General features: G+C 44.7%; 1 protein-coding gene across 2 annotated transcripts in view; it reads right to left on the reverse strand.

Annotated features, from left to right (window-relative positions):
- Positions 1-15,252, reverse strand: part of LOC103999712 (chromatin remodeling protein EBS) — a 52,047-nt gene that overhangs the window by 17,758 nt on the left and 19,037 nt on the right. For both annotated transcript variants that reach the window (XM_009421538.3, XM_009421537.3), the window contains one exon: positions 11,975-12,113. In XM_009421538.3, the coding sequence (XP_009419813.1) occupies positions 11,975-12,113 (139 nt within the window). The remainder of the gene's footprint in view (positions 1-11,974; positions 12,114-15,252) is intronic.

Here is a 15,252-nt window from a genome sequence, read left to right on the forward strand (position 1 = left end):
TCGGCAAAATTCCTCCATAGTTAAGTTAGTATGTGTCGGTAGGCATCAAAAGATCATAGGTATTCATTTAGCAAGTCCGGAATTAATACATACCTGAGAAGATACCTTTAAATGCTCTGTTATTGTGGCACGTTGTAGTTGATGTGGCATGCCCAATAAGTGCTACTGATTGGATTTTACATGACGAGTCTTGAGTGACTGAAAATAATGGCCATATCACTTGTATAACAAGATTATCAAGATCTAAGAAGACTTAAACAAGAAGATACCAATTGAACTTTCAGGTGAGGCTGAATACAAAGAGAAGGATGAGATTGATAACTTAGTTACAACTCCAATCAATTTATTTCGGCCAAAACTCCAAAATTTTAAAAAACTAAAACTTGAGTTGGTTAGGATAGAATAAAATTGATGGAGTCTCATATTTCTATATTAGATGAAAGAAAGTGTTATATAGCATCCACTAGATAAACACATTACACAATTTTTAAAATCGATCAATTTGGATTGGGATTGGAAGATGAGTGTTTGAGATCCTTCGAGTGCCAATTTCTAGACAATTCTAACCGATTTAGGTTGGAGCTTTCTGGGTGATAGGTGGGGGGGTCCTTGAGAATAGCACAGGGCGATGTTGTTTGTCCTCAGCACAAATCGCGGCCCGAGGAGGTAGTGTCGCCAAACTCGTAGACAATGGATCATTGCTGTCATCTCCTTCTCATGCACTGGATACCGTCGTATGCCACCGGATGACCCTCCTGCATGAGTACTCCCCCAATAGCGAAGTCCGAAACGTCTGTATGGACTTCAAAGGGCTCTCCATAGTCCGGCAATTTGAGCACCGGTTTTTCCAGAACAGCAGCCTTCAGATCTTGGAATGCTATCTCACATTTGTCAGACCACTTCCAAGGCTGCTCCGTCTTCAGCAACTCCGTCAGTGGGGTTGCTCGCTTCGAATATCCCGCTATGAAGCGTCGATAGTAATTGACGAAACCAAGGAAGGATCTCAACTCTGGCACCTTCTTTGGAGTTCGCCATTCCGCAACTGCTTGCACCTTCGACTTATCCATCCTAATGGAGCCATTACCAATTCGATGCCCCAAGAATAAGATCTCAGTTTGAGCAAAGTTCCATTTCTCCGTTTTCACGAACAAAGTATTCTCCCTGAGAACCTTGAAAATCGTCCGAAGGTGCTTGACGTGCTCCTCGAGCGTTTGACTGTAGACGACGATATCGTCCAAGTAGGCGACCACGAACTTATCCAAATACTCCTTGAATAGCTGGTACATGAGAGTGCAGAATGTGGGCGTTGCGTTGGTTAAGCCGAAAGGCATCACCAAGAACTCAAACGCTCCATACCTGGTCACACAGGTAGTCTTTCCTTCGTCGCCATCAGCAATGCGCAACTGCCAATACCCTGACCGAAGGTCGAGTTTTGAGAAATACTTTGCTTTGCCCAATTGGTCGAACAAGTCCGCAATGAGCGGGATGGGATACTTGTTCTTCACTGTTACTTTGTTGAGGGCTCGGTAGTCGACGCATAATCGGAGGCTCCCATCTTGTTTCTTCTGGAAAAGAACTGGAGCTCCGAAAGGTGCTTTAGAGCTGCGGATGAGACCACAGCTTAGCAGTTCACCTAACAGCTTCCTAAGTTCTGCCAACTCTAGTGGGGGCATGCGGTAGGGTGGTCTCGCTAGAGGCTTCACTCCTGGCTCCAGCTCGATGCTGTGATCCACGCCTCTGCGTGGTGGAAGAGTCTTCGGCAACTCGGGTGGCATAACGTCTTTGAACTCTTTTAAGATGTTCGCCACCACAGCAGGTTCTTGAATGTCCTCCTCGTTGAGTGGCTCTAGCTTCATAGCAGCCACGAATGTCAATTCGCCTTTTAGCACCCCTTTCTTCAGTTGTAATGCCGAAATGTGTTGGGGCTCCTTAGTTCCTCTCCGAGAGACGGGAACCACGCAGGGGTCATCGCCTCCCATCATACATAGGGAGTTCAAGAACGGTATCGGCACCAACTTCGCCGCGTGCATAAACTCCATTCCAAGAATCACTTGGAAGTCGTCCAGTGGCACGGCCATCATGTTGGTGTTTCCGCTCCAAGTCCCGATTTTGATGGGAACTCCCTTCGCCAACCCGGAGATTCGCTTGGCCTCCGAGTTCACCGCCTTCATTCGGCTTGGGCTCTTCTCCAAGGTCAACCCAAGTCGCTGTGCTTCACGATCGGCTATGAAGTTGTGGGTAGCGCCCGTGTCCACCATTGCACGGGTCGTTTGGCCATTTAGCTTGATGTCCACGTACATCAGCTCACTACTTCCTGCTTTTTGTACCTTTGTCTTCATGTTCTCCCCCACTTGACCCCGAATAGCGTTCAACAAACGCATTGCTCCCATTCGGGGTCCTTGCGACTCCTTGTCGTCGCTGCTGGATTCAGAACTGCTCGAACTAAGAGCAACAGCTTTGCCCTTGTCCGATCGGGGGGGGGGGGGGGGGTGGATGGAAGTCGTCAAAGCATTGAGTGCCTGTTTTTGTGGGCACTCCCTTACCATTTGCGGCCAAAGACGCGAACTTAGCTTGTGTTGCCTAAGTCGCGAGTTACCCTTGTGGCAAAGACGCGAACTTAGCTTGCGTTGCCTAAGTCGCGCTTCGCCCTTGCGATATTGCTCGGCAAGGATCAGCCCACTTGTAACCTCTCGCAGGTCCCGAAGGACCTGTAAAAGAGAAAGTTTGTTAGTTCGAAAAAACGAGAAACGGACAAGTCCCGAAGTCTCGCGAAAAGGGGAAGCTTTACAAGCAATTCGACGAACACCTTGTGTGCATAAGAGAAAAGAGGGAGAGGGAGAAAACAAGGCTTTAGAAGGATGAACGAACAGCTGCAAGCCCACAAACAGCTGCTCACCTGGTCCCGGGCGTGAAGACAAGTTCTCGTAAAGGCCACGTGCGAACTTGCGAAAGAGAGTTCAACGCCCGGTATATAACCGAAGCCCCATCCAGCCTTGTACCACCCGGGGGGTTCAAAGGGGCTGAGATGGCTGACGTTTTGGTGAGCGGAGGCAGTTCACCGCAACCCTCCCACGGCACGTGAAAACGGAGCTGTTTTGGGTTGTTTTGGGGCTGTTTTGCTCGGTTCGGTGAGCAGTCGCTTTGTAACGCTGCAGCTTGTTCGAACTTACATTTTTACAAACAAAATGACCCAAAACTAAGAGAAAACATGCTGCCACGCAGCTGTACATGCAGGTGTGAGCGACGAACGGTTCGTTGAACGGAGTTTTGCAGGTGCGCGACGACTGTTCGTGACAGTTCGTCGCTCACACCTACATGTACAGCTGCTTGACAGAATGTTTTCTCTTCGTTTTGGGCCATTTTGCTTGTAAATATGTAAGTTCGAACAAGCTGCAGCGTTACAAAGAGACCGCTCACCGAACCAAGCAAAACAGCACCAAAACAGCTCCGTTTTCGCGTGCCGCGGGCTGATTTCTGTAATCTGCCTCCGCTCACCAAAACGTCAGCCATCTCAGCCCATATGAAGCCCCCGGGTGGCACAGGGTTAGATGGGGCTTCGGTTATATACCGGGCGTTGAACTCTCTTTCGCAAGTTCGCACGTGGCCTTTACGGGAACTTGTTGTCGCGCCCGGGACCAGGTGAGCGGCTGTTTGTGGGCTTGCAGCTGTTCGTTCAACCTTCTAAAGCCCTTGTTTTCCCCCTCTCCCTCTTTTCTCTTGTGCACGCAAGGTGCTCGCTGAATTGCTTGTAAAGCTTCCCCTTTTCGTGAGACTTCGGGACTTGTCCGTTGCTTGTTCTTTCGAACTAATCAACTTTCTCTTTTACAGGTCCTTCGGGACCTGCGAGAGGTTACAAGTGGGCTGATCCTTGCAGAGTAATATCGCAAGGGCGAAGCGTGACTTTGGCAACGAAGCTAAGTTTACGTCTATGCCGCAAGGGTGACTCGCGACTTAGGCAACGCAAGCTAAGTTCGCGTCTTTGGCCGCAAGGGTGCCTCACGCCTTAGGCAATTCCGGCTAAGGCCGTGACATTGTGGTATCAGAGCGGGCAAGCACTTCGAGCGAGCAGCGAAGGAACTTCGCAACTTCGCCATGGCAAAGCATCGTGGCGAATCAAGCAAGACGGGGCAAGCCGGACCATTGCCCCAAGCAGCCGCAGGTGGGCTGCATGTGCACACTCGCTCTCATGCTGTTGGAGCCGCTCAAGAGGAGCGCGGCAGCGAACACGATGAGCGAGAAGTTGGCTACTCTCCGCGAGCGGAGGAAGCGCAATCTAGAGCGCTAACTGGGAAAAAGAGTCACAAAGAGAGACACACAACGGCGGAAACCCGCATGGATGTTCTTGAGGCGAGAATGGAGGAACTCTACCATGGCCAACAAAGGCTTGTTGGGGTAGAGAGCTTGCAAGAGGAAGTGGAGTCCAGGATCGACAAGGTCGAGGCCCTAGTCGACCGACTGTTTGATGACACCAAAGACTCCGTGCAACACTTACAGGATGTTGTGGCAGAACTCACTGCAAAGGTGGCCATGCTCACAAGAACACTAAATGCGGGATGAAGCAACACCCGCGTTGCACCGCCACAAAATTTGAGGGCACCTGAGCCTCATGGATATGGAGGGGCCAGAGATGCCAAAGAGCTCGAGAACTTTCTGTTCGACATGGAACAATACTTCCGAGCTACGAGGCCCGATTCTGAAGATACCAAAGTTTCTATAGCAACAATGTATCTGAACGGAGATACGAAACTTTGGTGGTGAACCCGTTGTGAGGAGATCCAACAAGGTCGGTGTCGAGTCGACACATGGGTGGACTTGAAGCGGGAGTTGAGAACTCAGTTCCTACCGGAGAACACCGAGTTCGTCGCAAGAAGGAAGTTGAGACAACTCCGCCAGAGTACCACCATCCGAGACTATGTGAAACAATTTTCTATACTAATGTTGGACATACAGGACATGTCCGAGAAGGACAAGTTGTTCAGCTTCCTCGATGGTTTGAAGCCATGGGCTCAACAGGAGCTAAATCGAAGGAATGTTACCGATGTGGTCGGGGCAATTGCTACTGCAAAAAGGCTCACTGACTTTGTTTCCTCTGAAGACCCAGCAAGAAGGAAACGATCTTCAAGTAATCGCCCTCCAAAACATTCTCGAGGGAAGGAGCTCGGGGGCGAGCAAAAGAAGAAGAGTTCTCACAAACAGCCGAACCAGAAAAGGCAAGGCCTCAAAACCCGGAAGATGTTTCTTGTGCGAAGGACCACACAAGGTGAGGGAGTGCCCACAAAAACAGGCACTCAATTCTTTGACGGCTTCCATCCCCCACCTCCCCCCCCCCCCCCCCCCCCCCGCGATCGGACAAGGGAAAAGCTGTTGCTCTTAGTTCGAGCAGTTCTGAATCGAGCAGCGACGACAAGGAGTCGCAAGGACCCCGAATGGGAGCAATGCGTTTGTTGAACGCTATGCGGGGTCAAGGGAGGGAGAGCATGAAGACAAAGTTACAAAAAGCAGGAAGTAGTGAGCTGATGTATGTGGACATCAAGCTAAATGGCCAAACGACCCGTGCAATGGTGGACACGGGCGCTACCCACAACTTCATAGCCGATCGAGAAGCACAGCGACTTTGGTTGATCTTGGAGAAGAGCCCAAGTCGAATGAAGGCGATGAACTCGAATGCCAGGCGAATCTCCGGGTTGGCGAAGGGAGTTCACATCAAAATCGGGACATGGAGCGGGAACACCAACATGATGGTCGTGCCACTGGACGACTTCCAAGTGATTCTTGGAATGGAGTTTATGCACGCGGCGAAGTTGGTGCCGATGCCATTCTTGAACTCCCTATGTATGACGGGAGGCGATAACCCCTGCGTGGTTCCCGTCTCTCGGAGAGGAACCAACGAGCCCCAACACATATCGGCATTACAACTGAAGAAAGGGGTGCGAAAAGGCGAATTGACATTCGTGGCTGCTATGAAGCTAGAGCCACTCAACGAGAAGGCCATTTAAGAACCTGCTGTGGTGGCGAACGTCCTGAAAGAGTTCAATGACGTTATGCCACCCGTGTTACCGAAGACTCTTCCACCACGCAGAGGCGTGGATCATAAAATTGAGCTAGTGCCAAGAGTGAAGCCTCCAGCGAGACCACACTACCGCATGCCCCCGCCAGAGTTGGCAGAACTCAGGAAGCAGTTAGGTGAACTGCTAAGCGGTGGTCTCATCCGCAGCTCTAAAGCACCTTTCGGAGCTCCAGTTCTCTTCCAGAAGAAACAAGATGGGAGCCTCCGATTATGCGTCGACTACCGAGCCCTCAACAAAGTGGCAGTGAAGGAAAAGTATCCCATCCCGCTCATTGTGGACTTGTTCGACCAATTGGGCAAAGCTAAGTATTTCATAAAACTCGACCTTCGTCGGGGTATTGGCAGGTGCGCATTGCTGAAGGCGACAAAGCGAAGACTACCTGTGTGACCAGGTATGGAGCGGTTGAGTTCTTGGTGATGCCTTTTGGCTTAACCAACGCTCCGGCCACATTCTGCACTCTCTTGAACCAGCTATTCAAGGAGTATTTGGAAAAGTTCGTGGTCGTCAACTTGGACGATATCGTCGTCTACAGTCAAACGCTCGAGGTGCACGTCAAGCACCTTCGGACGATTTTCAAGGTTCTCAGGGAGAACACTTTGTTCGTGAAAAGGTAGAAATGCTACTTTGCTCAAACTGAGATCGTATTCTTGGGGCATCCAATCGGTGATGGCTCCATTCGGATGGATAAGTCGAAGGTGCAAGTAGTTGCGGAATGGCGAACTCCAAAGAAGGTGCCAGAGTTGAGATCCTTCCTTGGTTTCGTCAATTATTATCGACGCTTCATAGCGGGATATTCGAAGCGTGCAACCCCACTGACGGAGTTGCTGAAGAAGGAGCAACCTTAGAAGTGGTCTAACAATTGTGAACTAGCATTCCAAGATCTGAAGGCTGTTTGTTATGGAAGAACCAGTGCTCAAATTGCCAGACTATGGGGAGCCTTTTGAAGTCTATATAGATGCTTCGGACTTCGCTATTGGGGGAGTACTCATGCAGGAGGGTCATCCGGTGGCCAACGAGAGCCGCAAACTCAACGAGACTGAGCGGCAGTATCCAGTGCATGAGAAGGAGATGACAGCAGTGAGCCACTGTCTACGAGTTTGGCAACACTATCTCCTCGGATCGCGATTTGTGCTGAGGACGGACAACATCGCTCTGAGCTATTTCCAAACTCAGAAGAAGCTCTCCCCAAAGCAGGCGCGTTGGCAGGACTTCCTGGCTGAATTTGATATGGCAATGGAGTATAAGCCTGGGAAGGCAAATGTCGTGGCCGATGCATTGAGTCGGAAGGTGGAGCGTGTGAATGCCGCACAATTGGAGGGCGGAGGCCAAGCAAGTCAGTTGCACTCCAACTTCCTTTCCAGAATCAGGGATGGACTGTATAGTGACCCCCAAGCAGTTATCCTGATGCAGCTTATCAAAGAAGGCAAGGCACGACGATTTTGGGTCCAGGAGGGACTCGTTTAAACAAAAGGGAATAGGGTTTATGTTCCCCGAGTGGACAATTTGAGGCGTGAACTCTTAAAAGAGTGTCACGATTCCCTTTGGGCTGGACACCCAGGCATTCACAGAACGTTGGCTCTCATGGAGAGGGCCTTCTACTGGCCGAAGATGGGGACTGATGTGGAGGAATATGTTCGAACATGCCTTACTTGCCAACAAGACAAGGTGGAACAGCGGAAGCCGGTGAGACTTTTGAGCCGTTGCCCGTACCAGAAAGGTCGTGGGAGAGCATTTCCTTGGATTTCATATCAAGCTTGCCACTTGTAGGGGAACTCGGATCGATACTCGTGGTGGTCGATCAGTTTTCAAAGTATGCAACTTTCATTGCTGCTCCCCTACACTGTTCAGCAGAGGAGGCGACCAAGCTGATGATGACGGATGTGGTGAAGTATTGGGGAGTCCCGCACAATATCATTAGTGATCGAGACGCTCGGTTCCTGGGACGATTCTGGACCGAGCTATTCAAATTGTTGGGGTCAAAATTATACTTCTCTACAAGCCTCCACCCCTAGACGGATGGCCAGACTGAAAGGATTAACTCGCTCCTGGAGCAATATCTCCGGCACTACGTGAGTGCCAACCAACGAGATTAGGTGAAGTTGTTGGACATTGCCAAATTCTCCTACAACTTCCAGCGGAGCTCTGCATCCAACAAGAGCCCCTTCGAGATCATCACAGGATAACAACCGTCGACTCCGCACACCATGGCAATTGGGTATACTGGGAGTAGTCCATCAGCCTATCATTTCGCAAAGGAGTGGCATCGAAATGCAGATATTGTGCGGGCTTACTTGGAGAAGGCAACAAAAAGGATGAAGAAGTGGGCAGACTTGGGAAGGCGACCGCAAGAGTTCAAAGTTGGCGATTTAGTGTTGGTAAAGCTCCAACCGGCATCACTCCAATTCTTTAGGAATAGAGTCAACAAAGGATTGGTGCGCAAGTATGAAGGGCCCTTCCCAATCATCAGCAGGGTAGGCAACGTCTCTTACAAGTTGCAGCTTCCGGCGTGGTTCAAAATTCACAACGTTCTTCACGACAGCAACCTAAAAGCCTACCACTCGGATCCGCAATATGCTTCCCGAAGTGTTCCAACTCGGCTACCTCCCATCACAGCCTCCTACGAGAAGCGAGTTGAAACCATTCTGGCGGACCGCAAGATAAAGCTACCCAACGGAGCTGAGCAGACAGAGTACTTGGTGAAGTGGCGAAAGCTTCCCCGAACTGAAGCTAGTTGGGAGCCTAAAGACGCCCTACGACATGAAGAAGAAATCATCAACAACTACCAACAAGCGTCGACGAGGGCGTCGACAGTTTAAGTGGGGGAGAATGTCATGAACGGTCGTTGCGCACTCACAACAACTCCATTCAACGAACCGTTCGTCGCTCACACCTACATGTACAGCTTCTTGACAGCATGTTTTCTCTTGATTTTTGGTCATTTTGCTTGTAAAAATGTAAGTTCGAACAAGCTGCAGCGTTACAAAGCGATCGCTCACCGAACCGAGCAAAACAGCCTCAAAACAACCACAAACAGCTCCGTTTTCGTGTGCCGCGGGCTGATTTCTGCAATCTACCTCCGCTCACCAAAACGTCAGCCATCTCAGCCCCTTTGAACCCCCCGGGTGGCATAGGGCTAGATGGGGATTCGGTTATATACCGAGCGTTGAACTCTCTTTCGCAAGTTCGCACGTGGCCTTTACGGGAATTTGTTGTCGCGCCCGGGACCAGGTGAGCGGCTGTTTATGGGCTTGCAGCTGTTCGTTCAACCTTCTAAAGCCCTTGTTTTCCCCCTCTCCCTCTTTTCTCTTGTGCACGCAAGGTGCTCGCTGAATTGCTTGTAAAGCTTCCCCTTTTCGCGAGACTTCGGGACTTGTCCGTTGCTCGTTCTTTCGAACTAATCAACTTTCTCTTTTACAGGTCCTTCGGGACCTGCGAGAGGTTACAAGTGGACTGATCCTTACGGAGCAATATCGCAAGGGCGAAGCGCGACTTAGGCAACGCAAGCTAAGTTCGCGTCTATGCCGCAAGGGTGACTCGCGACTTAGGCAACGCAAGCTAAGTTCGCATCTTTGGCCGCAAGGGTGCCTCACGCCTTAGGCAATTCCAGCTAAGGCCGTGACAACATGCCACATTATTATCGTTGCCTCATAAGGGCCATCATCTCCACTACCCCAGTATGCCTCTTTGAAACCTAACATTAAAAACCTTGATTTAGATAGCTCTTGACAGCTAGCTTTTCTTTTTTTTATTTTCTTTTTTACTTTCTCTCTCCACACGCGATCTCTCTTTCATGCATCCCTCTCCCCTCTTTCCTTTGCCTCTTTGTCCTCCCTAATGTTGATGTCACTACCTCCGCCTTGCAATGTCATGATTGCTATCGCCACATGCCACATTATTATCGTTGCCTCATAAGGGCCATCATCTCCACTACCCCAGTATGCCTCTTTGTCCCCTCCATCACATCCTCTTTTCTTCTTTCTCCTTCACCTCCCCCTCTATCTCCTCCATCTCTACTCCATCAATCCTCCCTCTCTCTCTCTCTCTCTCTCTCTCTCTCTCTCTCTGTAGTCCGACCAATACTAAGTGCCAGTATAACGATCCATGCTGAAGCCGTAACACCAACCGATGTTGGCAGGAAACTAGGATTTTAAACATTGCTTTGTCACACCCTCATTTTCAAATTCAACATGCACCATACCCCAAATCAACTTCATTTACAATCTTAATTGATATCCTGCAATTATCACGTCACAACTTCCAAAATTATGATGCACATTATATGTTCTTTTTCTAATTTTTGTATAAGCATTATGGTGAAGAAGAGTAAAATAGTTGTAATGACAATTTCTCTCGTGCTATTGCCATTGTCATGCATACATATTCAATATGGCAGTCATTTGATTATCTGAACGGGTAAATAAAAAAATACATAGAATATATAGATGATCATTTTTTTTTAAATAGATGATCATCTTACTTCTTGCTCTTTATTTAATTATTTGGCCAGGGTATTTTCTGTTTTTGATGCCCAAATAAATTGTCTTCGATGCAGGTTATCCTGATTTCTATAACAATACTTGATATTGATTCTCTATCACACATATGACAGAAATAATGGCATCCCCAATGCCACTGCATTCAGATTATCAAAACCATTTTTTTCATTATCATGTTTATGATGCAAATTGTCACACCTTTTAATAATAACATATAATCAAGAATCTTTTGAAGTTTCTGCAGACCTCAAAATTTCTCAGGTGAAATCAATCCAAAGCAACCCCTGTTTTAGCATTTTAAGGATATGGCTACAGTTACTCTCCTTACTATTCAAATAGAGTTAAGCTTCAGTCAGACAAGAACTATACTAACCAGCGTTGAGCAAAGCCTAATAATTTGAAGGTTGAGAAATTTTCAGAAAAGTAGAGAACCCACAAACAACTTTTAAATATTTAAACTAAAACATCCATATCTGTTAAGTATGGTCAGAAATGCAAAGGTAGAGACAATTAGATGTCTAAGGGAACCACGATTTCTTTAAATTGTTTATTGTACTTGTTCTTCTTTACTTGCACAATTTAATCCAAATTTCATACTTGATGGCAATGTCACATGCATGCTAAGCTCTAATGAGATTCTCTGTTATTACTTCAATTCTCAAATGGATAACGCAAAGATACCTCAATTCCATAGAAAATACATGGAAATCTCAATTTCAGAAGCTCATCTTTCTGATTCTCGAATGATATGATGCAAACATACAAATTTAAAAGTCACAAATAGAATGTTTTTATTATCTTTCATTATTTCAGTTAGCTAGTATTTAATTGTAATAGATTTGACCAGAAACCGACTTGTTTGCTACATACATTCTCTAAAATGCACTTCTAGATTCAGATTGTGCATTTGTTTGTCTTATTTTAACATTCTTAATTTTGATCTGATTGGGCATGTATAAATGGTTACTTCAAGGATGGAGCTATAAAATAAAAATAGCAATCTTGAACAATATTCTCCGATGTTTGCAAAAATTGTACCATGAAAGACAGTTTAAAACATCCAACATGGCTAAAAATTACAGAAATGAAAAATCCAAACATTGCGTTAGAACAAAATCTTTGAAGATGATACCAACAAGATGGTGCTTAGATCATAAACTGTAACAGAATTTTTATGGATATAAAAGTTAAACTTAACTCAGTTAAGGTTAATACAGATTGTATCATAAGCATATGTTAGGTGGATGCTTGACTTTAAAACTAGCTACAAATCAGAAAAAGCAGGAGTTTGCACTTTCCATAACAATCAACTTAGGAAGATCAACAATGGAAAACCTTTCATAATATTCTCTAATAAACAAGGCAAATATCAATCAAGAAATAGGGGCAGATATGTAATATTATCATCACCTTGGGCTCGGAAGATGGTGAAGCTGGAAATCCATTCATAGATCTTTCAGCATCATTTTCAGACTCACAATCTGAGCAAAGAAAGTGATCCAACTTTTTTGCTTGTTCAATTGTCACGCCCATGCAAGATGGATGGAACCTGTTTGCATAATCATTTTTATCACCTCAGAAAAACAAATATACGTATCTATATTAAAGGAAATGTGATATAAGTAAACCAAAGTTTAATTACAGCAGAGAAGTGAAACCAGAAACAATAACTGCTCGTTGGTATAAGGACTTCATCCTGAGGATTGATGAAGAAACATATGCTTCACATGCAACGTCATAGCACAGGATGTAACTTAAAATTTCCAAATACATCATGTTGCTAGGAGTAGCGATTTCAATAGGCGCTCGGGCGAGGCAAGGCGAGGCCCGAGCGCCTTGCTTCACTTCCAGGCGACACGCTTCAAAGAGGCACCGCCTGGGCGCTTGCCTGAGCCCAGGCGCCGGGCACTTCGAGCGAGCGCCCGGGTTAAACTAGGCGACCAAACCAGCATTTTAGGTCTGGTTCGGTCTCCAGTGCTTTAGTTGGTTCAATCGAACCAACTAAAACACCGATACAAGCCTTCCTCTCGCGACTTCAACCCTAACCCTACTCGCCGCTCGCTGCTACTACTGCCGCTGCTACCGTTGCCACTTGCCGTTCCCGCTGCCCCTACCGCTGCTCGCTGCTCACTGCTACTGCTCCCGCTCCCGCTGTCGCTACCATTGTTACTGCTCCCGCTACCGCTGCCACTACCACTGTCGCCACTCCCGTTCTTGCTGCTCGCTGCTACCGCTGCCATTACCACTGTCGCCACTCATCACTCCTGCTCCCGCTACTGCTGCTCTCAATCAGCAGCCTCGGTCTTCCTCTTAATCACACTCTTCTCACTTCGATAGTATACTATTAACAGTGTATTAACAGTATACTGCTATTTGTATACTAGTAACATAATTATATTTATTAGATTAATAACAAATTATTTTGATTTTAATACTGTTAATTTTTATTTATTTGAAATTATTATTAGGTTCCAGGATAAATGGCAAGTGTACAGAGCAACTCAATAGATTCTCCAATGACATCAAAAAAAGATCCTGCATGGAAGTATAATCATCTAAAGGATCTGAAAGATCCTAATGCAATGACTTGCATGTTCTACGATAAGACTACTAGAGGTGGTATTTTTCATACAAAACAACATCTAGTAGGAAATTTCAAGACTGCAGCAGCTTGCAAAAAGTAAAAGAAAAGTTGCTGAGTTATATGAACGAAAAGAAGACGCAAAAGAATGAATATTACGAAAATTTATCAGAAGATAATGTTAAACATCTCAAGGATGAAAAAGAAGATTATTCTATGAATATAAACCCAAGTGGAAAAAAAATATATGACAAAAAAGGAAATGAAGTTATAAGTACTAAGAAGGGTAAAAAGGGATCGTGGGATCTATATATATTTCAATGATCACTGAAGCAACAAGAGCAAGCAGGAGGCTCAAAATTTAAACAAACAAATATAAGTGATGCTTGTGATAAAGAAATAAGAGGAAGAACAATTCAGCACATTGCTCGCTTCTTCTATCAAGCTGATCTTCCCCTTAGTACAGCTCGTTTAGACAATTTTAAGAAAATGACTAAAGCTATTAGAATATATGGTGCGGGATTAAAACCTCCAAGTTATTATGAGATGCAAGTTCCATTGTGGCAAAAAGAGTTGAATTATACAAATGACTTACTAAAGAGTCATAAAGAATCATGGGTAATACATGGTTGCTCTATTATGTCAAATATTTTGACTGATAAGAGATGCAGGAGTATAATTAATTTTATGGTTAACTATTCTTTAGGGACTATGTTTGTGAAGTCAATAAATGTTTAATCTTTTATAAAATCTAAAGACAAGATATATGATTTACTTGACAAGTTCATGAAAGAAATTAAAGAACAAAATATCGTTCAAGTCATAACTGACAATGGAAGCAACTATATATTAGCTGATAATATTTATCTTTTGATTTTTTTTTTTTTAATTACTTTATCTTCAATTAAATGTGTTAAACTCTTAAGTCTTATCATTTGTCTCAGGTAAACTACTTGAAACAAAAAGACAACACTTATATTGGACTCCATGTGTACTCTATGTATAGTACATTGTATTGATTTAATGTTGGAGGATATTGAAAAGATCCCAAACATCAAGAAAACTTTAGAAAAGTAATTTTTATTGTTGGATTTCTTTATAATCATATTGGGGCTTTGAATATGATGAAAGAATTCACAGGCAAAAAAGAATTAGTGAGATATGATGTCATCTGATTTGCTACTTCATTTTTGACATTACAGAGCATGCATCGTCAAAAACATAATCTAAGAAACATGTTTACCTTTGAGAAATGGATAACAAGTAAATAGGCAAAAGAAGCAAAAGGCAAGAGGGCTACTGATATCATCTTAATGTCATCCTTTTGAAATCATGTAGTTTATATATTAAAGGTAATGGGCCCTCTTGTTCGAGTCCTGCGGTTGGTGGATAATGAAAATAAGTCTGTAATGGAATATATTTCTGTAGCTATGGATAGAGTAAAGGAGACGATTAAAAGGTCTTTTAATGAAAATGAAGAAAAATATGAGAATTTTTACAATCATTAACGACAGAGGGAATTGTCAACTTCATCGTCCCTTGCATATATCAGAATAAAACCCTGAATTCTTTTATAAGATTAAATCTATTGGGTTTGATGCAGAAGTTTTTGATGTGTTATATCAGTTGGTTGCAAGATTAGTTCCAAGCCTTGAGGTACAAGATAAGATTATTCATAAATTATCTCTATATAAAAATGTCAAAGGTCTTCTTGGAATTCCAATGGCAATTCGATCCAGGACAACTACATCTCCAAGTATTAATAATTTGATATAATTAATTTCATATGTAGTATGTTACTATGTTATTGCTAATAATAACATAAATTTTGCAACTGAATGGTGGAGTCTATTTAGAAATTCCACCTCGAACTTATAGCAATTTGCTATCAAAGTACTTTGTTTGACATGTAATGCTTCGGGTTGTGAGCGAAATTGGAGTGTCTTTGAATATGTAACGATCACAAATATTTTTGTTTCGATTAATTTATTTATTTAGATAGATGTATTAATATATTTTTAAATTATATGACATAACAGATTCACCGAAAAAGAAGAAATTGGTTGGAACATCAACGATTACATGATCTTGTTTACATAAAGTATAA

This window comes from Musa acuminata, chromosome BXJ2-10 (assembly GCF_036884655.1).
Source record: "Musa acuminata AAA Group cultivar baxijiao chromosome BXJ2-10, Cavendish_Baxijiao_AAA, whole genome shotgun sequence".
Lineage (NCBI taxonomy): Eukaryota > Viridiplantae > Streptophyta > Magnoliopsida > Zingiberales > Musaceae > Musa > Musa acuminata.